We start from the raw sequence: 25,975 nt of genomic DNA on the forward strand, positions 1-25,975 counted from the left end.
GGAGTTAAAGCTGTATGTTTGATTTGTCATGATACAGTTGCTGTTTTCAAGGAATACAATTTGAAACAGCACTTTCAAACCAAGCACACCAACTTTGGAAGCAATTTATCAAAGCAAGAACTGCAAAAGAAGGCAACTGATCTGATGAAAAGTTTGAAGAAACAACAAAATGTGTTTGAAAAAACTTCATCCTTACAAAGGAATGCAACAAAGGCAAATTTTGTATTGGCAAATAAAATTGCAAAACAAAATAAGTCGTTTGCAGAAGCAGAATTTATTAAAGATTGCATGGTTGATGCTGTCAGTGTTGTGTGTCCTGAAGTCATATCTAAAGTAGAAGCCATATCTCTGTCACGAAGAACTGTTGTTCGTCGCATAGATGCAATTGCAATGAATATTCAAGATCAGGTGTTAACAGCCAGTGTTAGTTTTCAGTGGTTTTCTATTGCTTTAGATGAGAGTAATGACATTCAGGATACTGCCCAGGTACTCATTTATATCAGAGGAATTGACGAAAACTTCGAAATTACAGAGGAATTGTTATCTATGGAGTCTCTCGAAGACACTGTTACTGGAAAAGATTTATACAATAGTGTCATTAACAGTCTAATCATGTCTAGATTAAGCCTGGATAAATTGGCAAGTATTACAACTGATGGTGCTCCTTCACTCATAGGTAAACACTGTGGCCTTGTGACCTTGATGAATGATAAAATCAAAGAAGATTTTCCATCGCACAGTGTGTTGTCTTTTCACTGCATCATACATCAAGAAAGCCTCTGTAGATCATCTTTTAAACTCAAACACGTTATGGATCCAGTGGTGCGTGCAGTGAACTTAATAAGAGCACGGGGACTGAATCACAGGCAATTCCGAAGCTTCTTGGAAGACATCGAGGCTGATTTTACTGATGTGCTGTACCACAAATATCCGATGGTTAAGTATGGGGAAAGTATTGAAGAGGATGTGGGACGTTAAAGAAGAGGTTGTCTTGTTTTTTAATATGAAAGACATTTCTTGTGACTTTTCAAGGGAAATGGAGTGTGACGAATGGGTTTGTGATTTTGCATTTGCTGTGGACATTATGCAAAAGCTGAATGAGTTAAACACAAAACTACAAGGCAAAGGTTTATTTGCACATGAATTGTATGTGGAAGTGAAAGCATTTCAATTGAAACTTCAACTTTTTTCCAAGCAGCTTAAAGAGCAAAACTTTGTTCATTTTCCTCTGTTGAAAACACGAACTGTTACACAAGCACTATCAGACAAATACAGTTACCAGTTGACGGCTCTAAGAGATGAATTTATCAGAAGATTTGCCGATTTCAAGGCAATTGAAGGGCAGTTTGATTTGCTCAGCTCACCTTTTGCCTGTGACGTTGAAACAGCTGCTGAAGAACTGCAGGTAGAACTGATTGATTTGCAAGCCGACAACTCTTTAAAGAGGCTCTTTGAAAATAAACCACTGGTCGAGTTTTATGCATCTCTGCACTCAGAAAAGTTTATAAATCTGAAAAATTTTGCAAGAAAGATGTTTGTGATATTTGCATCAACTTACATATGTGAGCAGACTTTTTCTATATTGAAAGTTAACAAGTCAAAGAACAGGTCACTTCTCACAGACTCGAATCTTCAGTCAGTGTTAAGAATCAGTACAAGCAACTTGACACCTAATTTCAACAAACTGGTAAATGATTGCAGTCAATTGCATCATTCTCACTGAGTCATTTTGATACTTCTGTTGCTCAGTTGCTGAGCTACTTTGCTTGTCTAATAAATGTTTATGTTTCATGTGAAGTTACTGCTTTAAAATATCAATACAAATATTTCTTGTCTTTAAATTGAGTTACTTTGTTTTCAAGCAAATATGCTTCATGTGAAGTTTTTCCCTAAATATATAAAATATGTCTTTTTGGATTTAATTTATATGTTTACCTTGAACTTCTACTCCAAGTTATTGATTAATAAAAATATATTATTTTTCTATTTCTTAAACAGAGTTACTTTGCTTTTTTTTTAAATAAATTGTTTTTCTAAATAAATGCGTTTCATGGGAATCCTCTAGTCTACAGTACTTTAAAATGCTAATAAATTAGAAATAATTGCATTTTCAGTTTAAAAACAATATATTTTGGCTATTGTAGATATCAATTATACTGGAAAATATACTATGCGGCCCAGTAAAATTTTATTCTTTTTAATGTGGCCCTTACACTGAAAAGTTTGCCCACCCCTGCTTTAGGGTACTCGCACCAGAAGTTAGAATTCTGTGTTAACCTTTAGTTTAATTCTCTGGGAATATCCACTGTAGTTAAATATACCCTAGGAAGCTACTGAAGGAACCTTCCATCAGGACGTCATTGCTATCTCACCCAAAAGTAGATTTTTCGCTTCGCTCAAAATCCGTTGTTTAAGTCGTATATTCCTGTGATGCTACTCAGGTGTGCAAACATGCTGAAATATTCATACACTTATAAGTTAAATCAAAGTTAAATATAATACATACCACTAAACATGTTCCTAACGCCAAGTATGTCAGCTCCTGAGAAATACATGATTTCAATAGCTTTATGGCCTAATAAAAAAAAAGTTTGAGAAAAGTGTATTGCTGATGCCTAGCCTTTATCTTATATCCAATATCAGTGGGGCTTACTCATTATAAGCACACATTTCATGTATTATACTGTTAGTACTCACCGTTCTTTGTCCTTAGGGAACCTGTGAAACACCTAATGAGAATCGGTTTCTTTTCGTTTATTGGAAAAAACACACTGTGTGACTAATTCACTGCTGGCGCCATGATTTCGTTTGTCAACTGTCAAATCTGACTATAAACAAACAGACGACAACCGATATACCTACAAAGCTATCTGAATACTGAGTGGTCAAACTATTGTGTTAACTTTGGAGCTACCAACTATTGTATTAACATTCGTATTTTGAGCCTTCCTATAGTCTTTGGCTCAGACTTGTGTGTAGCTTCCTGTGTACATGCGCACAACAGCCAAATACCCCACAGCTAGAACTGTGAAGTGCAAAGTTCCATACAAAGTTTTTTTTTCTTTTCCATAAAGTGAAGGATGGCTACTGACATTAAGCTTAAGGATTATATATTGTACAAGTATAAAGAAAGAATTAAAGAGAACAGAAATAGGGGGTGCTGTAGTTCCACAGTAGCCTACTTATAATGAACTGCCACTGCCTAGTTGACAAGTTCAAACCATGAAGTTGAAGAAGGTCTTCGTATCTTAGTGGGACGTTGGACAGTATTTAGTGTTGTATCAAAACTTGCAAACTCAACTACATCTTGCCTAAGCACAAACTTGTCAGGGTTGAGTGTGATTCTCTGCTTCCAAAAGATGTTAATGATTCATTCCACTGTTTAGAAAAATCTCTAGTGAGTTGAACCAAAAGAGAACATCACCTACACATTTTGCTTGTTGAGGATTGGGAAAAAATTTCATCGCATCACTTGATGTGAGATAGCCTTTGGGTGCTGGCTGCCTTGTACAACAATATCTGTTTTAAGGTGTGAAGAATGTGGTTAAATGGCAATCCTCTTCATGGATTGGTACCCTGATATAGGTGTTCCAGGCATCAAACACACTTTTATTCTTCTTTTGAGATACAAATCCAAATCAGGTTTGATGAAATGGCGATAGAGCGTGATGAATTTTCCGTGTCACAGACATTTACGGGTGGAAAGTCAACAAAGCATCAGGGCATGCCCTTTTCCAGCACACACTAATGCTCTGTGGCACCACCAGGTAATAGATTCCCCAGTAGGCACAGGCTCCTACACATGCAGTCGGACATCCTAAAATAGCCCAGCTTTGATATCCTTTTGTCAGTGGAGAGAGACAGGTGCAGGCGTGTGGTATGCTATGGGTTCAGCGTTAGGGCCTGCCATTATCTTTAAAGAAATGCCATACATGAGCTGGTGGTCATACATATTAAAAGTGCTGGACCTGTCATAATCAAACAGATACTGTTGTTGATTCTGCCTGTTATCATCAGCAGCCAGTAAGGGCAGTTTGGTTGGGGATGGCAGATGGGGCTGGCGTCAAAGGTAGTCACATACCGAAGTGAGTCCACTATGGTTGAGGTTGCCGCTCACATGCTCAATATTACTGTGTGAGGCTGCATGGATCTGTGGCTGATGTGGTACATTTATTTCGAAGAGCTTGTATGATGTATTATTGATGTATGTCACTTATCTGGTTACCATAGGATTGCCTGTCTTTTTCTGGACCTGAAAAGTGTGGCTTGAATGATCCTGAATCCTGAATCTGTCTAATCTCATTGGCAGTGTGCTTAGCCAAGGTTACAGGGATGTCAGTTGCACACAAGCTCAGGCGATGTATGCCTTTGATCCTAGCAAGAAAGTTTTTCAGCCTGTAGCTGCCAGAGCAGAGACAGAAGCAGACTTGGGTACAGTGCACAATGGGAAACCTAGGTCTGTAGGCCCCAGGTTATGCATTAACAGTGAGGTTGATGATTTGTTGGAGTCTGGAAAGCATCTTGATCTAAGTGATTAAGAGCATATCATAAGGGCGATGTCCAAGGGCAATTGGTTTCTTTGGTTTCTTGTCATACTGGTCTACACTGGTAGTAACACACTATATATGGAATCAAATTTGGCTCACTCAATATCGTTAACACTAGGTGGGGCATTTACAACATTTTTGGATTTGTCTTTGGTTTGGCAAATGTTCTCGTTAAGTGGTCACGGTGACCAAGTTGGTGGTGGTGGCTAAACACTAGACATTTGCTTTAACGGATTTAGGTGTGGGAATTTTAGCCATGTTCTTTCTCACTACAAAATCCAAAGAGGCTATTCCTGCCACCTATGATCATTAGCTTTCCATTCTTGTATGTACTGCCACTTGCTTCAATGCAATTTCCATCTGTTCGTAATCATGTTTGCAAGTCTAGTTTTATGAAGTTGTTTTTTGTACTATGAATTATAATCATTTTAAATCAACAAAATAGGCGTGTGATCTCAGCCTTTATTAATTATGTGCTAGATAATTACTGCAGCTCCTATACGTCTGTATTCATCACAATAACTCTAGTACTCTACCATGGGGCTGAGGAAGGTGGCCTACCAGTCACCCCCACACAACGCTGTAACGCCTAGTGTTAGAGGAACCGGCCCTTAAACTCTTAACAGTGTTCCTTGGCTCCTAGCGGCACTTGTCTTATGCCCATCTGATTTATCTCAATTTCTGCTCCCTTTCTTCAATCTTGCTGTCCAACTTATTTAACTTTTACTTCATAAAGTAACTGCGTAGTTTTCGGTTTTCCCTAGTTGCACTCTGGTACTGAATAATCTCACAAGCCCCAGAGCTGGTCTTTACTGCCCAAATTATTCCATTAATCCATCCTCACAATAAATCTATAGATATATAATTAAAATTTTTGAAAGTTTACTTCAAATATTAGGTCGCGGTGGCTTTTCTTAAGCTGAGGTATTCGCTTTTTCGGTACAGCGATTTTTTTTTTCATGAATAAATAACAGAAATCTCGCCAATAATTTTTTTTTCAAAATTCCGTGAATTTTTTTTATTGTAAAAGAGACATATTGTTAAATGCAATTCCACTTTTAGCAAGTAAATTTCAAACGCCATTACTGTGTAGTTTATGATTATCTTATACATTATCTACGTAACTCTAGTAAAGTCTATATAAATAGAAATTTATTCATATTTTAAACCTATGAGAGAACTTTTAATGATTAAGTATTTATAAAACTGTGTATTTACCTTATCACATTATTCGTTATGTGTTGTCACTATCTATTAAAATTCCATCTCTATGTTGCTTTAAATGTAAACAAAGGTTCTTTGGGGTCACCTCAAAAAAATCTTCCATGTAAGAATATCTTCATGGTATTTATGTATCATAGTGAATTTGTAACATTTAGTTATTAAAGTGAATTTATATACTTGTTTTAAGTAGTTCAAAGTCAATGCATGTACTTTTTTTCATTATGTGACGTAGTTTTGAAACAAGATAACTCTCCAGTTGTCAACCAGGAAGCTCGTTCAAGTTATTGGCACAGTTTAAACGTTTCACTCGTACGTTGACTGTCAAAATACTAGTAACTGTATGACCACTTTCTTAATATTTATAGCATGGAATCTTTGCTTGTTTTGGTAATACCTATTTTAGGCCAATGTACAACTGTTCAGGTTATGTTCATGTAGCTAGAAGACGTATGACAACCTAAGTTAGTGGCTGAGTTTGTGTTTATTATTATTATTATTATTATTATTATTATTATTATTATTATTATTATTATTATTATTACTAGGACTACTTGCTAAGCTACAACCTTAGTTAGAAAAGCAGGATGGTACAAGTCCAGGGGCTCCAAAAGGGAAAATAGGAGGAAAGGAAACAAGAAAATAAGATAAGTAATTAACAATTGAAATAAAATATTTGAAAAACAGTAACAACATTAGAATAGATATTTCATATGTAAATTATAAAAAAACTGGTATTACTGTACTTATAGTCAAGGAAACCTTTCTTGGTATAAACCAACTTTTCCCTATAGGAAAACGCCTATTCCCTGCGAAAATGACACTTATTTTTGTCGCAGATAAATACTTAATGTAACATATATATATATATATATATATATATATATATATATATATATATATATATATATATATATATATATATATATATATATATATAAATATATATTTGGGTTGAAGCCATGTCATCCTGATGGAAGGTTCCTTCAGTAGCTTCCTAAGGGTATATATGACTATAGTAGATATTCCCAGAGAATTAAACTAAAGGTTTCACAGAATTCTAACTTCTGGCGCGAGTACCCATAAGGTTTCTCTTTAGGATATCGTATATCAACAGGGGACGTATGCTTGACACGCCACATAGCTATCTGCACCCCACATAGCGTTTACGTTTCGAGGGGGAAAAGGTGGCAAGTTATGGGAGGAGCCGTTACAAAGTTCCCCTCCTCCGTTACTGTTTTGGTACTCGGCGACATCAACATCCGGCCGCCATGTTGACCGCCATCTTGGATGACGCCGCCGGAGCGCGCCATCGTCATTCTTTCTTACGTAGCGTATATGACCAGGTGCTTTTTCCCAGTTGTTCGCTAAGTTATTCATCATGTCGCAATCTTCTGCCTCGCCTTCTTCTGGAAAGTTGAGTACCATATTCTTGTATTGTATAAATAAGCTCCAGCCGTAAAGTAACGACTTTTTATCTTAGAATACCATGTTTTGTGGTGGAGCTGTGCCTTAACCGCATGCTTTATTTAGTTAGCCAGAACAACCCTTCCCGTTCTTATAACTAATTATCAGCACTAGTTATTTAGTGTTCATTGCTAGGAATTAGTTATATTATGCCGATAGTATCCTTTTCGGCGAGCATAGGTAGCCGATCGTAGGCTAGGGTTCTAGCCTAGCCCCTAGACTTGATAGCCTGGGTGGTTTTTGTTTACTCTCATGCATGATATAATAGTGTTCCTAGTTTTAATTTATGAAATGGAGATTTTAGGCATTTATACATATAAGATTCAGTGATTGCACATATGTTTTCGCCTTCGAGGAAGTATACTAAGGGTCTCGGTGATCTAGGTAGTCGACTCCCTTGCCCCTCACCTACGTAGGGCCGTATATACTTCCTATCCTCCCCAGTTACCTTGCCTAAGGTATCTCCTCCCTCTGAGGTAGCCTAGGCTACATCCTAGCCCTCCTTACCTCGAATCGTATTCGAGTGAGGTTAGGCTAGGGTTTTCTTTCCCCACTCCTAGCCATAGCACATGAGCTTTGAGTTTGGGACAGAACCTCAGAGTAACTGTCGCTCGCCCCCAGCTCCCCCTCTAAGTGAATGAACTCTCCTTTTGGGGCCTTGCTGGTTGGCGAAGGTGGAAGGGCTCTGCCTTTCCCCCAAGTCCACACTTGGTAGGGTTTCGACCCTTTCCTCCCTGTGGCCTAGCGACCTGTCCTACATCTGCCTTCCCTGGTTTGGGACTCGCTTCCCTAGCCTAAGTTAGGCAGGCCAGGGGATTCTGTTTCTTTATAGTTTAGGACAGTACAATAGTGCTGTACCTTCTCTGAATTAACCTACCCTAGGCTGGAGAATGAAGTCTCCTACACCTGGGAGAGGGCTGGTTCTGGAACAGAAATCCCCCCCCCCCCCTGGAGCATTGGTGAAGGCTACGCTTTCCCCCACGCTCCCCCTCAGGACCCTCGCCCCTCCCCCCTCTGTCCTTTTGTGGTGGCCTAGCCATCACACCCCTGTCCGCCGTCCTACAACTCCACCGTGTGCCGGCGGGTTGTTGGTTCGGCTTAGTCCCTTCGTGGGTGAGTCCGAGCTGCTTCGCTTCCCGCATATACTGTACTCAAACTATGGGATAGCCTAAGTGGTCGGTCTGCCGGCGTGGGACCTCCCTATCTTAGAGTGTTCTCCAGTCCTCCCTTGGGCCGCCACCCGCAATTCCTGCCGTCTAGCGGCTCTGTTGCGGCTGGATGAAAGTTTGCCCCCCTCTCTTTCATTTGAACACTCCTTCTGGAGGAAGACGAGGTCGGGGTAATGAATTACCCTTCCCTCTCTCTTCCCCTACCCTTTCTCTCTACCTATCAGTGCCGGTCCACTGCCGCTACCCTGCCGGCAACAGCTGTCAGGGTACCCTAGTATCTACTCTGTCTCATTGATTGACGCCAGTGCTGGAATACCTTCGCCGGTCGCTTGCCGACTGGCGGGGGCCGCCGGATGCCAGCAATCTGCCATCACCTTGAACCGTCACCCTCTCCTGCCGGCCTGGTGCCGGTAGCGACTATTGTATAGCTATATATGATAGCCGGTATGTCTATGGTACAGTGCTTACCCTAGACGAAAATCTATGATGTATAGTTATGCAGTAAAATATTTCCAGTATATTTTGTGCATCCATGCGCAGTCCCTTGCCGGGACCCACCTGAAGAGGGAGGGGTTACTCCACCCCCCCCCTTTTCTTATCCTAAACTGAATGAACTCAGTTTCCCCCCCCCCCCTCTCACCATGATTAGTTCTCCAGAGAAAGACTAAGCTGTGCTTTATCCATTGTAGATATCTCTTCCATCTCTTAGGCTCTTCAGAGCCCCTAGAATTAGTCTTGGTGTGCGGTCACGGCAATTCGCTGGGCGGGATGCACATGTATGTGTCTTTTCTGCTTCTTTTCCAGCTTACTATCCTAAGCCTACACATGAAAAGGAATCTTATATTAAGGTAAAATAACTTTAATGCTAATCTAAGATTACTTTAAGTCTTTACTTTAAGTCATGGTATATGACTTCCACAGACTCATTCCCCCTTTCTTTTATGTCCGGTGTGAGAGTGCCTTCTGCAACGTTCGGCGTCCGGACTTCTACGGCCACCTGGCGTGCCGAACCCATGCCAGCTGTTCTGTTACCAAAGGAACTCTTCGGTATTGGGACCCGCAGGTCTGCACTGTCTGCAAGGACCTGCTCCACGAAGCATTCGAGGACCCTCCCTCTGCGGAGGCCAGGGATGTTGCCCGAGAGAAACTGCGCAAATGGGTGCGTGGTTTCCAGAAGAACGCCACGGGGCCCTATCTCCCGAGTGAGAAGATGAGAGCTTTGCTCTTTCCAAAGGCATCTGCGGATGCTGTCATCCCAAAGGCCGAGATCCCCTGCGTCGAGCTGACGGTGGGACCTGACGTTTCGGACGCACTGCAAGACTTCCATCTTGACGAGGTGGAACAGATGTCGGAGGTATCAGACACCACCGAAAGGACCCTGATGGCCGAGGGTCAAGAAGAGGAGGAGCAGGTGGAGGTTCCGGACTCGCTCTGTCACTTCCGTTGCTGTAACGGAACCCGTCCCCTCTACTTCGTCGACGCCTACCCCTACTCCGTCGCTTCTGGAGAACCAGGACAGTATCCAGGCCCTGGTGGCCCTCCTGGACGAAGGGTATCTAAGAGGACAAGAAGACCTCAAGAGGGAGATTCTCCGTTTGTCGAAACAGTCGGGCAGGAAGATCAACATCAAGGATCTTCCCCCTTGCTCAGTAACCAACCCCTGGAGGCATGCCGAGCACATGCCAATCACTAGTGGACGACTCTTCGTCAACGACAAACTAGGCGCTGTCCCCCTTGAAGAGGTGGAGTTTTGGCCAGCTTCGAGGCGTTCCCAGACTGTTACATCCGTCTCAAGTCCGAGCCTGTTTCCAAGGAGGAAACCGAGCCTAAGGAGGTCATAGTCTTTGACCACGCTAAGGCTTAATCTCTTTTGGCCGCAAACCTTAAGAGCAAGGGCTACACCAACTCCAAGGTGCCGGCCCTTAGCAAGAAACATCCTTCTTTTCATGGTCTTCCCCTTTGCCGAAAAGTCCTTGCTGGCAGTGTTGAAGGCAGTGGAGGAAGGGAAACCTTGCCCAACATTGGAGGAATGTAGGCCCCTCTCCCTCGCCCTACCCCCCGACGACAAGAACTGGAAAGACAACCAGTTAACTTTCTCGGTAGGAAAGTTAGAGGCTGACGTAGCAGGACGTCAGTTTAACGAGAACCTCCCTAAGCTCTCCGAATACCTTCTGCGTCGGGAACTGGATACGAAACAGAGACTGGCCGCCTCCCTTTCCCTCCAAGTGCAATTGGAAACAATGGCCGGGGACACTCGGACCCCAGATATGTACATGGTCTTAGCCAAGACCCATCTCGCTACCCTGACAAAAGACTTTTACAGGTTCATCAGGGCTCGGCGAGCCTGCAGGGAATTCGTTTTTACGGATGCTACCGTCAAACACGAACCCCAGAAACTGATCTCCTCCAACATTTGGGGGAAACACCTCTTTCCCGATGATCTCGTGAAAGAGATAGTTGACAGAGCCGCCACCGAGAACCGGAACCTTCTCAACAAGTGGGACATATCAAGAAAGAGGAAATCTTCTCAGGATGAGGGCCCCCGCCTAAGAAGAAATCCAATAAGCCTAGACCTCAGCAGCGACAGGCTAAGCGCCAGTTTCCGGCACCCGCTACTCCCCAGTTGGTGGCTCAGCCCCAACAGACCTTTCAGTTGGTCCCTCAGCCAGTGGTGGCCCAGTCACCAGTGTTTACCCCTGCCTATGAAAGGCAATTCACTACCTTTTGTCCCAGAGGTAGAGGCTCCAGCAGAGACTCCTCTCGTTGCCCTTCCAGAGGGAGAGGAGGAAGGGGAGCAGGCGGCCGAGGTGGCAAACCCTCAGGAAACCAGAAGCAATGAAATGCTTCCGGTGGGAGGAAGACTTCGCCTCTTTCAGGATCGTTGGACCTTCGATCTTTGGGCTCACAGCATCATCAAGAATGGACTAGGGTGGTGCTGGGTTTCACCACCTCCAACCTTCCATCAATTCTTCCAACACTCCACCCCCGTCCTGGAAGAATACGTCCAAAAACTCTTGAACAAGAAGGTGATCAAGAGGGTGAAGTCCACCAGGTTCCAGGGAAGACTGTTCTGTGTTCCCAAGAAGGACTCTGACAAAACTCAGAGTCATTCTGGACTTGTCCCCTCTCAACAAGTTCATCGAGAACAACAAATTCAAGATGCTAACTCTTCAGCACATAAGAGCCCTACTGCCCCAAAGGGCATTCACAGTCTCGATAGACTTGGTGGACGCCTACTGGCACATTCCAATGAGTCGCCAGGCCTCCTCCTACCTAGGATTCAGGCTTCAAAGAAGACAATACGCCTTCAGAGCCATGCCCTTCGGACTCAACATAGCTCCAAGGATCTTCACAAAGGTCGCAGACACGATCGTCCAACAGCTACGACTTCAAGGCGTCCAGGTGATGGCTTACCTGGACGATTGGCTGGTATGGGCCGCATCCTCAGAGGAATGCTTGCAAGCTTCAAGAAAAGTGACCCAATTCCTGGAATATCTGGGTTTCAAAATCAACACCAAGAAGTCTCGACTTTCTCCAGCTCAGAAGTTTCAATGGCTAGGAATCCATTGGAACCTCCAGTCACACCGTCTTTCCATCCCCCCGAAGAAAAGGAAGGAAATAGTGGGATCTGTCAAGAGACTCCTCAGATCCAAATGGATTTCAAGACGTCAACAGGAGCAGGTGCTCGGCTCCCTCCAGTTCGCTTCAGTGACGGACCCAGTGCTACGAGCACAGCTAAAGGATGCTTCGGGAGTCTGGAGAAGATACGCATCCATCGCTCGAAGAGATCTCAAGAGACCTCTGCCAACCAGGCTTCGCTCACTCCTAAAACCATGGTCGGAGGCAAAGAACCTGAAGAAATCAGTTCCCCTTCAACCTCCACCTCCGTCGGTCGTTATCCACACGGATGCATCGCTAGAAGGGTGGGGGGGTCACTCCCCTCAACGACAAGTTCAAGGAACATGGTCTCCCCTATTCAAGATGTTCCACATCAACTTCTTGGAGGCCATGGCGGTCCTTCTCTCTCTGAAAAGACTGTCTCCTCGATCCTCGTCCCACATCCGTCTAACCCTGGACAGCGCCGTTGTGGTCAGATGTCTCAACCGTCAGGGCTCAAGATCGCCCCAACTCAACCAAGTGCTTCTACCCATCTTCCGCCTTGCGGAAAAGAAGAGATGGCACCTCTCAGCAGTTCATCTTCAAGGATTCCGCAACGTGACGGCGGATGCTCTATCGAGGACAACCCCAATAGAGTCAGAATGGTCCGTAGACGCAGGCTCGTTCTCCTTCATCTCTCGCCAAGTCCCGGAACTGCAAATCGACCTCTTTGTGACGAGCGACAACAAAGAACTTCCTTGTTACGTGGCCCCTTACGAGGACCCCAGAGCGAAAGCAGTGGACATCATGTCCCTGGATTGGAACAGATGGTCCAAGATTTACCTGTTCCCTCCACCCAACCTTCTGCTGAAAGTCCTCACCAAGCTGAGAACCTTTCTAGGCACAGCAGCCCTAGTGGCACCCAACTGGCCACGGAGCAACTGGTTCCTCCTAATCCTGGAGTTACAACCCAAGATAATTCACCTGCCGGACCCAGTTCTATCCCAGCAAGTTCAGAAGTCGACTGTCTTCGCTTCATCAAGGAAAACCAGAGACCTACAGCTCATGATTTTCTCTCCCTAGCCGTTAAGAAGAGGTTCGGAATCTCGAAGAAGAGTTTGGACTTCCTAGAGGAATACAAAACTAAATCTACCAGAAGGCAATACTAGTCTTCCTGGAAGAAATGGGTATCCTTTGTCAAGGCTAAGAATCCTACGGAAATCTCTATAGATTTTTGTCTGTCCTTCTTTATTCACCTTCATGGACAGGACTTGGCAGCCAACACGATTACTACCTGCAAATCGTCCTTAGCAAGACCACTAGTCTATGCCTTCCAGATCGACCTGTCCGACGACATCTTTAATAAGCTGCCAAAGGCATGTGCTAGACTCTGTCACGCACCTCCTCCGAGACTTATCTCCTGGTCTCTCGACAAAGTGCTCCAATTCGCCTCAAGTCTGGACAACGAGTCTTGCCCTCTGAAAGATTTGACTCAGAAAGTGATTTTTCTTTTTGCTCTCGCCTCGGGAGCCCGAGTCAGTGAGATTGTGGCTTTATCAAGAGAAGAGGGCCAGATACAGTTTGCTGACACAGGCTAACTTACCCTCTTTCCTGACCCAACGTTTCTCGCCAAGAACGAGCTTCCCACCAAACGGTGGGGCCCCTGGAGAATCTGCCCCCCTGAAGGAACATGTGTCTCTATGCCCAGTGGAGAGTCTAGAGGTCTATCTTCGAAGAACTTCAGACTTTGGCGGAGGACAGCTCTTTAAAGAGAAACATCAGGATCTGATTTGTCACTCAAACAACTAAGGGCGAAGATCACCTACTTTATTCGCAGAGCGGATCCTGACAGTACACCCGCAGGTCATGATCCCAGGAAAGTCGCCTCTTCCCTGAAATTCTTCCAGACAATGGACTTCGAGAGTCATCGTTCCTTCACGGGCTGGAAATCATCGAAAGTGTTTTTCAAACACTATGCTAAGCAGGTGCAAGAGTTGCGACGCCATGTGGTGACAGCAAGTAGTGTGCTAAAACCTGCTGCTTAGTGCTGTGTAGAACAGTGAGTTATTTGGGACTCTAACTCCACGGGTGCCTGTGTTGACCCTAGTGCGAAACATAGTGAATTTAAGTGCCTCCTTGTGACACTAAAGACTGTTTGTTCCGTAACCGAAATGCAAACCACGCTATTTATATAGGGTTTACTTTCGGCGTAGCTGAAATGACGAGCCATTAGATTTTAACGAGGGTTAAACTACCTCCGCGCTAGTTAGCACGAGGGTAGGGGAGCGGTAGCTAGCTACCCCTCCCCCCTCCACACACCGGTGAGCTGCCTCGCTTCACTTTTGGCTCGGACGATGTACAGACGTTTCTGTCCCGTCCTCGCATATTGACACCCTTAATTTGTTTGCTTTTTCTTCCAGTGTGTGTTTGTTTGAAGTTGGCCTCTACCTTTGCTTTCCACCAGGGAGTCAAGAGGCGCCTCCTCTTCGGGTCGTCATCCTCGTCGTCCCCTGTGAAGGACTCTTCTCGTTGGGAGCAGACCGTAGCAGTAACTCCTATGGACCTCTCTGCTGATCGTTCGCAATCTCCTGTGCCTGCCAGATCTTGCCTTCGGGGCAGAAAGACCTCTCTCACAATGTGGGTGAGGCCCTTCTGCGCCAGGTTTCACCTGTGCGCCCTTGAGTAGCGCGCAAGCGCCACCGCTCTCCTGATCGCCAGCGCCCGCCTGCTCGTCAGCGCTCTCCTGCTCGCCAGCGCTCTCCCGCTCGCCAGCGCTCTCCCGCTCGCCAGCGCTCTCCCGCTCGCCAGCGCTCTCCCGCTCGCCAGCGCTCTCCCGCTCGCCAGCGCTCTCCCGCTCGCCAGCACTCTCCCGCTCGCCAGCACTCTCCCGCTCGCCAGCGCTCTCCTGCCGTAGAGTCTCCTGACTCTCCTCGCCAGCGCTCTCCTGATCACCAGCGCTCTCCTGCTCGCCAGCAATCTCCTGCTTGCCAGCGCTCTCCTGCTCGTCAGCGCCCTGGGCGCAAGCGCTCTACGGCAGATGAGTTGTCAGACTCTTCTCGCCAGCGCTCTTCTGATCGCCAGCGCTCTCTTGACCACCAGCGCTCTCCTGATCGTCAGCGCTCTCCTGATCGCCAACGCGCCCTGTTTGCAAGCGCTCACCTGCTCGCCAGCGCTCTCCTGCTCAGCGCTCGCCTGCGCGCATGCGCACTTCAGCCCCTGCTGCGCGTCCTGCGCGTCAACAGTCTCCTGAGCGCCGTCAACCTCCGGCGCATCAGCGCACTACGGCACGCCCAGTTCCTGATGCCCGCCCAGCGCGTCAACATTCGCCCGCGCGCCCACGATCTTCGGATCTGGGCGCAGGCAAGGACATTGTTCCTTTGCCTCGTCAGCGTTCCCCTACACGTCGACCACCGCCTCCGCTCCAGTCTCCAGCGCGCACTAAAGTGCATGTGCGCCCGCGCGCCCACGAGCCAGCTCCTGAGCCCGCCCACGAGACTTCACCTTCGAGACCTTCAACCACGGCGCGCCATCCTACGCGTCAGCGATCTCCTACACGCCAGCGTTCTCCTACGCGCCCGCGCGATCCTTCGCCTGTGCGCGAACGCTCACCAACGCGCCAACGCGCTCACGCTTATGATCGCCACAGGGCTCCGACTCGCCCACGCGCCAACTCACCTGTACGCGGTCGGTCGCCCACGCGTTCCACGCGTCATCGATCACCAACGCGCCGTCGCTCGCCAACGCGCCGTCGTTCACCAGCACGCCATCGCTCGCCAACGCGCTTGATCTCGCCTAGGCTACATCGTTCGCCTACGCGCCATCATTCTCCTGATCGCCAGCGATCACCCAGGCACTCGCGCTCATCTGTGCATTCACGCACACCCTCGCCTACGCGCCCACTCGCCCACGCGCCAAGTCACCAGCGCGCCCACACGTGCCCGCGCCCTTATCTCCACGCGCCCACGCGCCTGCGCGCCAACGGTCGCCCGCGCGCGACCCAGCACCCACGCTCGACCCAGCACCCACGCGCGACCCCGCACCCACGCGCGACCCCGCACCCACGCGCGACCCCGCACCCACGCGCGACCCCGCACCCACGCGCGACCCCGCACCCACGCGCGACCCCGCACCCACGCGCGACCCCGCACCCACGCGCGACCCCGCACCCACGCGCGACCCCGCACCCACGCGCGACCCCGCACCCACGCGCGACCCCGCACCCACGCGCGACCCCGCACCCACGCGCGACCCCCGCACCCACGCGCGACCCCGCACCCACGCGCGACCCCGCACCCACGCGCGACCCCGCACCCACGCGCGACCCCGCACCCACGCGCGACCCCGCACCCACGCGCGACCCCGCACCCACGCGCGACCCCGCACCCACGCGCGACCCCGCACCCACGCGCGACCCCGCACCCACGCGCGACCCCGCACCCACGCGCGACCCCGCACCCACGCGCGACCCCGCACCCACGCGCGATCCCGCGATTCTGCTATTGCGCGAGCGCCAGCTCGACCCGGTAATTCTGCCACCGCGCGAACCAGTGATCCTACCAGCGCGACCCCCAACGCGATTCCCGCCGGGTTTCACAGCGCGCCCAGTCTTGCGAGGCACAGGGGCCGCGTACTTCCAGATCGTCCTCGCGATCACCATCGCGGAAGCGCCGAGCACGCGCCCAGGAGCAGGAAGAGTCATTGGAGAGGTCCGGACAATATTCTTCTTCCCTTTCTTCTTTTCAGGCAGGCCCTGTAGTATCCACTCTGAAGGATCAACCGATCCCCTTCCCTCCAGCTGGGGTCGCGACACTGCGTCAGTCAGCCGCCAGCCTTGGTTCGGTTCCCTGATGAAAGGGGTGGTGCAGGCTATGAAGCCGGCCCTCGCTGATCTGGGACTGAAACCAAAGGCTCCCTCGCCCCCACTGAAGAGAAGGAGAGGAGTGGATTTCGCGGTGACTTCTCCCAGGGTTAAACTGGCTCCCAAGAGGTCCGTCGGGAAGGCCCCTTCCCCTCGCAGACGTTTTCTCCTTCTCATGTGGACGAACCTTTCCCGTCCTCGGGAGAATCCAGCGAGGTGAGACACTCTCCCACGGCACCAATGGGAGGAACCCCACCTCAAGAAAGAGAAACATCTCGCGTAGGAGGGACCTTCCAGACCACTTTGCTGGAGTCCTGTATCCCTCCCAGGAGGGAGCCCAAGGACTCCAAGACGTTATCCAAATCATCGTCGAGGTTTCGTCCTGAGCCAGCCCTTCCCCGGGAGAACGTCCGCGTGTCCCCCCATGAAGAGCCAATGGGGACAGGAGACTAGCTGCCAGTCCACAAGGAGGAGAGCAGCGCAAATTGGAGCACACCTTCTGGCAGGTCCTTGGACTAATGATGCAACTCAATAGTTTCAAGGATCCCGAGACCGCCCCTCGCGAAGGCAAGGATGCGGTCCTGGACCAGGTTTATGGCATTCAGAAGCCCCCCAAGACCAGTGCAGCCCTGCCCTGGTCCCAAGGGGTGAAGAGCGCCAGGGACAAGGTCGTGGGCCAGCTTTCCGAGCTTGCCTCCTCCAGCCGTTCTTCTGCCGGGAACAAGCTCCTCCCACCTCCTCGCGTGCAGCAGAGGAGGTACTTCGAGATCATGGAGGAGCCTTGTTTAGCTCTTCCCCTCCACCACTCCGTGGGAGAGCTCACCAGGGGTCTCTCTGTAGAGAAACTCAACGCCCGGCAGGTGACATTCACAGCGTCGGAGGTCCTGAGCCAGGAGAAGGTCGCGAAGTGTGCCATGCAGGCCACTTCATGGCTTGATGTCTGGCTAGGGTCTCTGGGCATCCTATTGCACTCTGAGGACTAGTCCAAGGAGAGCAATAGGAAGGCCCTGGAGACCTTCCTCCTCTCGGAAACGCGCTCTATCGAGTTTTTAGCTCACCAGTTCACTAACCTGTGGGCTAACTCGATTCTCAAGTGCCGTGACACGGTGACCGAGAGGTTCCACCCGAAGGTCCCCGCTATGGATGTCAGCAAGCTCAGACACTCCTCCATCCTTGGAGGAAGCCTGTTTGAGCCCAAGGACGTAGAACGGACAGCTGAGAGGTGGAGGAAGACGAGTCAAGATTCGCTCCTCCAGAAGGCCCTTACATCGCGGCCCTACAAGCCTCTAGCTCCTCAACAACAACAACAGCCTCGCAGGACACCGAAGCAGGCTCCGGCAGCTAAGACCAAGGTGTCTAAACCGCAGCCCTTTCCTGTCAAAGACAAGAAGGGCGCAAAGTCCTCCAGGGGAGGCAAAAATCCTAGAAGGAGCGGCTGAGGCCGCAAGCGCTAGGATTGGCAATCCCCCTGCGTGTCCACCTGTGGGGGGATGCCTACGAAGTTGCGTGCTCAGGTGGCAGCAACTCGGGGCCGATTCCTGGACGACCTCTGTGGTAGGACAAGGATATCGAGTCCCGTTCATTTCATCTCAACCTCCCCTGACAGCGAATCTAGTGTCGTTGAGCTCCTATGCCACGGGATCGGCAAAGGGGCTAGCCCTTCGGGCAGAAGTCGAGACCATGCTCAAGAAGGATGCTCTCCAGGAGGTCGTGGACGGCTCCCCAGGCTTCTTCAGTCGACTCTTTCTTGTAAAAAAGGCGTTTGGAGGCTGGAGACCTGTCATCGACCTCTCAGCCCTGAACAAGTTTGTCAAGCAAACTTCGTTCAGCATGGAGACAGCAGACACGGTCAGACTTGCAGTGAGACCGCAAGACTTCATGTGCACACTGGATCTGAAGGACGCGTACTTCCAGATCCCAATCCATCCGTCTTCCAGGAAGTACCTACGTTTCAGCCTTGACAACAAGATCTACCAGTTCAAGGTGCTGTGTTTCGGTCTCTCCACAGCACCTCAGGTGTTCACCAGAGTGTTCACACTGATCTTCGTGGGCGCACAGGAACGGCATCCGTCTCCTTCGTTATCTGGACGACTGGCTGATCCTGGCAGACTCGGAGTCGACCCTTCTTCGACACCGAGACAGGCTTCTGGGAATTTGCCAAGATCTAGGGATCATGGTAAATCTCGAGAAGTCCTCTCTGCAGCCGTCCCAACGACTGGTTTATCTAGGCATGTTGTCAGACACCAATCTCCACAGAGCCTTTCCATCAGACGACAGGATAGCAAGGCTGAGGAAGGTTGCAAAGCCTTTCCTCAGTCGAGAAGATCTTCCAGCCCAATCGTGGTTACGTCTTTTAGGTCACCTAGCCTCCTTGGCCCGTCTAGTTCCCAACGGCCTCCTCAGGATGAGATCCCTGCAGTGGCGGCTCAAGTCCCGGTGGGATCAAGGCATCGATTCCCCGGACTTCCTGGTCTCGATAGGACCTGCGGAACGGACGGACCTGCAGTGGTGGCTGACCGACGACAACCTTCGAAAGGGAGTGGATCTTCTCGTCCTTCCCCCGGATTTGATGCTGTTTTCGGATGCGTCAAAAGATGGGTGGGGGGCCCACGTTCTGAACCAGAGGGCCTGAGGCCTATGGTCAGAATCAGATAAGTACCTCCACATCAACCTGCTAGAGCTGAAGGCCGTTTCCCTGGCCCTTCAACAGTTCCAACAGACCCTGGCGGGCCACTCTGTGGTGGTGATGAGCGACAACACCACAGTAGTGGCTTATATCAACAAGCAGGGAGGTACCTTTTCACAACAGCTATCCCTTCTTGCAGTAGAGATACTAAGATGGACCGAAGTCCACTCGATACGTCTTATCAGCTCGCTTCATTCCTGGGAAAAGGAATGTGCTCGCCGACAATCTGAGCAGAGCTTAGCAGATAGTGAGTACCGAGTGGTCTTTGGATCCTCAGGTAGCCAACAAAGTCCTGACTTTGTGGGGTTCCCTGACAGTGGACTTGTTCGCGACAGCCTTGAATTTCAAGCTGCCGCTGTACTGATCCCCAGTCCCGGACCCCAAGGCACTCTGGCAAGATGCCTTCCAACAACGGTGGGACAACATCGACGTCTACGCCTTCCCACCGTTCTGTCTGATGAGAAGGGTGCTCAACAAGACCAGACTATCGGTCAACCTGTCGATGACCTTAATAGCTCCGCTATGGCATCATGCAGAGTGGTTTCCGGACCTTCTGCAGCTCCTTACGCAACCCCCGAGAGAGCTTCCCCCACGACACGAGCTACTCAGACAACCACATTGCAACATCTTCCACAAAGCCGCAGCATCGCTTCGGCTTAACGCCTGGAGACTATCCAGCGTCTCCTCACTGAGAGAGGCTTTTCGCAACAAGTTGCGGAAAGGATGTCTCGACACCTGCGAAAGTCATCCGCAGGGGTCTACCAGGCGAAGTGGAGAGTCTTCTGTGGTTGGTGTCGTGGGAGGGGTATCTCTCCCCTCGATGCCTCTATTCCAGCAATAGTGGAGTTCCTCGTTTATGTGCGGGAGGAAATGCGCCTTTCGATCTCGGCGGTGAAAGGCTATCGCTCAGCCTTAAGCCTGTCCTTCAGGCTGAAAGGAATAGACATTTCCTCCTCGCTGGAACTTTCCTTACTCATACATAGCTACGAGCTTACCTGCCCTCAGTCGGAAGTGAGACCGCCTCCTTGGAACGTGGTTCGGGTCCTCAGGGCTCTGAAGAGACCTCCGTTCGAACCATTACGCCAGGCCTCTGACCAACACCTGACTTGGAAGACGGTATTCCTGCTTGCTCTGGCTTCGGCCAAGCGAGTCAGTGAACTTCATGGTCTCTCATACGACATCGCCCATTCAAGGGGATGGGGGGAGGTAACGTTCAAGTTCGTCCCTGAGTTTGTTGCCAAGACTCAGAACCCTGGAGTTCCGGACCCACGGTTCGACTCCTTCAGGGTTGTGAGTCTCTGCTCCTTAACAGATGATCCAGATCACCTGCTACTCTGCCCAGTAAGAAGTCTGAGACGTTATCTGAAGAGAACAGCTGCAGTCCGTCCCCGCGTGCAAGCCCTGTTTGTAAGCACGGGTAGGACGAAGAGGAGGGTCACCAAGAACACCATCTCAGCCTGGATTCGACGGACCATCCATTTTGCCTTGAATCCAGACCATCCTCCGTCACGTCGCCCTAGGGCACATGATGTCAGGGGTATTGCCACGTCCCTGGCCTTCAAGAGAAACTTCTCTGTGACGCAGGTTCTACAAGCTGGAGTCTGGAAGCGTCAGACGACCTTCACAGCCCACTACCTGCAGGACGTGACCCACAGGAGCCTCGATACTTTTCCTATCGGCCCTGTAGTGGCTGCACAACAGCTGGTCTAACCTCAGGCTCCTTAATGGACAGGTAGCAGAAGGTTGAGGGCACTGTTACCCGGTTTTAGTCTGCGTGAATGAAAGAGTATGTCTGGCCCTTACTTCTTTCTTCATCCTCCCCTCTCTTGGGGAAAGCAGCATCCTGGGTCTCTGCATAGCTAACCTCAAACCTCTGCAGGTAAACCATGCTTCCTTGTGTTCCTAGTATTAAGTACAATACTGTCGCGTCCCCCATACCCTGACGAGGTGGTATTGGGACGTCCTAGCCTAGAATTCCATATAAAGAACTTCAGGTCAACTTCCTAGGACGAGTCACACTTCATCTCTCCACACACACTTATGTAGGCCGCTCGTTTCTTGCGTAGCAATAAACTTGTGAGGCTGGGGACTTTCCACTCTGCCTAAGGGTAAGTCACCCTATGTAAATAGTGTGGTTTGTATTTCGGTTACAGAACAAATGACAAATTCGAAGATAATTTGTATTTTTCCTAACCATACAAACCTTAGCTATTTACACATATTTGCCCGCCAACCCTGTCCCCCGAGACAAGTCCTACCTCTAAGTGAAGTGAGGCAGCTCACCGGTGTGTGGAGGGGGGAGGGGTAGCTAGCTACCCCCCCCCTACCCCTGTGCTAACTAGTGCGGGGGTAGTTTAACCCTCGTTAAAATCTAATGGCTCGTCACTTCAGCTACGCCGAAAGTAAACCCTATGTAAATAGCTAAGGTTTGTATGGTTGGGAAAAATACAAATCACCTTCAAATTTGTCATTCTTCTATAAGGTGAAGTAACATAGACTGTAACACGTGTGCCACATGTTTTTACATGAAGTGTATATAAGACTTTCTTGAAAGACTTTATAGTTCCTCCGGAACTTATGTGTCCTATGGCAAGTTTTTTTTCTTTCAGATTCCACACCCACTTCTTTGATGTCTTTAGTCTATGTTTTAATTGCATTTGATTATTGTAAAAAAATTTTTTTTACCTATTTCATGCTAATCCTGTTTTATTGAATAAAAAGAGTATTAGGTTACCCTGTGCGTCTCATTTCGCCCTCTTTTTCTCATGAAATAAAATTACTGCTACAAACTTTATTACCCTTTATTTTGATATTTTATGATCTATGTCATAAACTTGTTCTCTTGATGCATGCTCATCTAGATTAAGGTAACTTGTTCCAACACGAGTATACTTACCTTCTCTATCTGGCCCTGGGACCGGCAGGTATCTCCGAGATTAGGTGAGTTCCTCTATCAAGCAACTTCAAGATGTTCCTTCTGTCCAATTAGGACTTCCCTGCCAGGGGGGCAGGAAGCAATAACATGGTATATGCTTATCTGAAGTGGCATGTGACGGATATGCCACAGGTCTCTACGGTCATCAGACCAAAGGAATATTATTTAGAAGTAGAAAGGCACTACATAAAAGGGAAAAATCCACGATACATTAATTCTCTGGTACACTTCCATCAGGACGACATGGCTTGAGCCCAAAAAACGGATTTTGAGCGAAGCGAAAAATCTATTTTTGGGTGAGATGGCCATGTCGTCCTGATGGACCCGCCCTTATTCTCTATTCGGTCTTGTCAGACCCCTCCCAATCTCATTGCATCGTGGAGGCTGGCATATACGCCGAAAGGAATGACGATGGCGCGCTGCGGCGGCGTCATCCAAGATGGCGGCCGGATGTTGACGTCGCCGAGTACCAAAACAGTAACGGAGGAGAACTTTGTAACGGCTCCTCCCATAACTTGCCACCGTTTCCCCCTCGAAGCTTAAACGCTATGTGGGGTGATGATAGCTATGTGGCGTGTCAAGCATATGTCCCCTGTTGATATACGATAGCCTAAAGGGAAACCTTATGGGTACTCGCGCCTGAAGTTAGGATTCTGTGAAACCTTTAGTTTAATTCTCTGGGAATATCTGCTGTAGTCATATATACCCTTAGGAAGCTACTGAAGGAACCCTCCATCAGGACGACATGGCCATCTCACCCAAAAATAGATTTTTCGCTTCGCTCAAAATCCGTTATATCTCCCCGATAATAAGGGCCCCCAGTAGGATTTTTGGAGAGCCTTTGTATATCAGCAGCCAGTTCCTCACGTATTGATTAAAAATGGATATCGACTAACCATAACTTTCCCTCTTAACCTAACCTACAAGCCGTGTCCTTACCTAACGGGGGGGTGAGCTAACGCCCCCCCCCCCTGCAACCCCCTTTACACTGCCATATTCTAAGTTAGACATATTAATACGTACAGGTGGCCGCTATTGTACATACACCCCGGATTTTTGGTTTGGGGGGGGGGAACATACTGGGAAAACGTTATATAATGGTAAAACAAACCTTTTCTTCTCTATACATAATGTTCTTGGATGTATGATAAATCCATGGAAAACTGCACAAATCTATATCCTATACTAACGGTATATTATTCATTTATTTGTTAACATTCTATGGTTTGGTTGTATTAGCTCCTGTTCGTTCGTATGTACATACCAGTTTTAGATCTTCTGCGCATAAACCCCTCCCTCCTGCGCATGAACCCCACCCTCCTTTATTTTTACCAATGAGATTGTAACCCCTCCCCATTTTCCCCCCCCCTCATTCTAGTATTTTTACCCGCGACATTCAGGTATTCTACTTGACCTAATACAAGTGTACCTTTTCTTTTATTTAATACCCTCATGTACATATGTTTTACACAAGAATTACTCTTTTTTTTTTTTTTTTTTTTTTTTCTTTTTTTTTTTTATAAACCCTCCTCATTTTTACCCACGTCATTCAAGTATTCTTCTTGATGTGACCCTTCTGATACTGTATGTACCCATTTTAAACATAAGACTTACCTCTACATAAGAATTTAATTCGTTCCACAACTGACTTCGGATGTAGAAACGAATTTTCCCATAAGAATACATGGTAATTCATTTAATTCGTTCCTCAGCCTAAAAACCCATAATAAATCCTTAATAAATGGCTACACATAATTACACATAACAATAACATAACTGCATAATATGAAAGAAGCATGTAAAAAAGATAATTATAAAGAAATAAATGAAAAATGTGTTTTATTGCCACTTTACCTTAGAGACAGGCCAACGCAGGTGTAGAATTTGCTACGCCAGGAGGAGACGGACAATCAGCGAGAAGGTAGACATGGTGTTAACATGTTCTTTAAATAAATACTCTCTCTCTCTCTCTCTCTCTCTCTCTCTCTCTCTCTCTCTCTCTCTCTCTCTCTCTCTCTCTCTCTCTCTCCTCTCTCTCTCTTGTTCTTCTTCACTGTTAGTGTTAGAGACATCTATTAATTTTTTCTGAGAGAGAGAGAGAGAGATTAAACAAAAATGAGAGATTAAACAAAAATGTGTTGTGTACATATGATTTTTAACAGCGTTAACGAGTTGAAAGACAGTTAAATGTAACTAAAAAAAACAATATCAGCGAATCTGAATTCCTTTATTAACTAAAACAAATATTGATATAAACACAGTCGTGTGCTTATGCGCAAACACACACACACGCACGAGGAGACACGATCGGCGAGGAGGTAGAGATGGTGACTGCGATAACATACCGTAACTTACACTACGGAAATTTTAATCTAACTTGGCTTATTTTTTTTTTTTTATATATTTCATATTTTTTACATTTTTTTTCTTTTTATTTTTTATTTTCATCACTTTCAGTGACGATTTGCGGTATGTTATCGCAGTCACCATCTCTACCTCCTCCCCGACCGTCTCTCTAACTGCGTAGCAATTCTTGCACCTGTGTGTGTGTGTTTGTGCATACGCACACGAGTGTGTTTGTATCAATTATTTGTTTTAGTTAGTAAAGGAATTCAGATTAGCTGTTATTACTTTCTTAGTTACATTTAATTGTTTTTCAACTCGTTGACGCTGTTAAAAATCATATGTACTCTAAACACATTTTTGGTTAATCTCTCTCTCTCTCTCTCGGAAAAAAAATAATAGACGTATCTAACACTATAACAGCGAAGAAGAACGAGAGAGAGAGAGAGAGAGAGAGAGAGAGAGAGAGAGAGAGAGAGAGAGATTTTATTTAAAGAACATGTTAATGCTATGTTTAGAGAGAAACAGAAAAAGAGAGAAGTCTTATTTAAAAGAGCTTGTTAATGCTATCTTGGTTTTCTTTGCTTCACTTTTTTCTTTCTTTCTGTTCATCACGCTGGCACTTCTTACAAATGATCGTTGCCAACAATCTCTTTGTCCTTTATCCCTATAAACAAAAGGCGTTCTATCTCTTCCAGGGTATTGCTACGATGTCTTGTAATAATGGTGATCCCCTTCGATGGTTATTTGCTTTAATGGCTGCCTTCAGCTTGATAATCCTCGAGATCATAGGCCTATTCCGGCCATATTGTTTAGCCATACAGTATCACTCACATGCACACTGCTCTCATGTTTTTCTATAATTTCTTGCTTCAATTCTAATGAAAGAATTGCCTTCTTCCTGTACTGAAACTTAGCTTCTTAGGCACCATGATTATAGGTAAAATCAAAAAGGAAATGTGAGAAAAGAAAGAAAATAAGCACTGTTAATAACAGACCAAACAGAGGACAACCACACGATACACACAAGAACAGAGAACTGAGCACTCGACACTCAATGGCAATGTTTACTTCGTATGTTGGAGCAACACTTCGGATGTCGAGGCAGAAATTTGGTCAAATTTTACTTCGTATGTTGGAAAATTCGTATGT

At 47.5% G+C, this 25,975-nt stretch overlaps 2 protein-coding genes across 4 annotated transcripts in view; both read left to right on the plus strand.

The window, feature by feature from the left end:
* Positions 1–288: 288 nt before the first annotated feature.
* On the plus strand, positions 289–978 carry LOC137620007 (general transcription factor II-I repeat domain-containing protein 2-like). Its single transcript, XM_068350290.1, has one exon. The coding sequence runs from the start codon at positions 289–291 to the stop codon at positions 976–978; it is 690 nt and encodes a 229-aa protein (XP_068206391.1).
* Positions 979–5,718: 4,740 nt separating this feature from the next.
* Positions 5,719–25,975, plus strand: part of LOC137621300 (gastrula zinc finger protein XlCGF8.2DB-like) — an 82,337-nt gene continuing 62,080 nt past the window's right edge. The window contains exon 1 of one of the 3 annotated variants that reach the window (XM_068351650.1): positions 5,719–5,874. The gene's annotated coding sequence lies outside the window, so the exon portion shown is untranslated. Of the gene's footprint in view, positions 5,875–6,012; positions 6,110–25,975 lie in introns of those variants that run through there. The other 2 variants (XM_068351652.1, XM_068351651.1) reach the window with 2 other exon arrangements.

The sequence above is a fragment of the Palaemon carinicauda genome, chromosome 2 (assembly GCF_036898095.1).
Source record: "Palaemon carinicauda isolate YSFRI2023 chromosome 2, ASM3689809v2, whole genome shotgun sequence".
Lineage (NCBI taxonomy): Eukaryota > Metazoa > Arthropoda > Malacostraca > Decapoda > Palaemonidae > Palaemon > Palaemon carinicauda.

What these genes read in the sequence shown, in the direction of transcription:
- LOC137620007 (XM_068350290.1), top strand. Translation starts at nt 289, where the DNA reads ATGGTTGATGCTGTCAGTGTTGTGTGTCCTGAAGTCATATCTAAAGTA.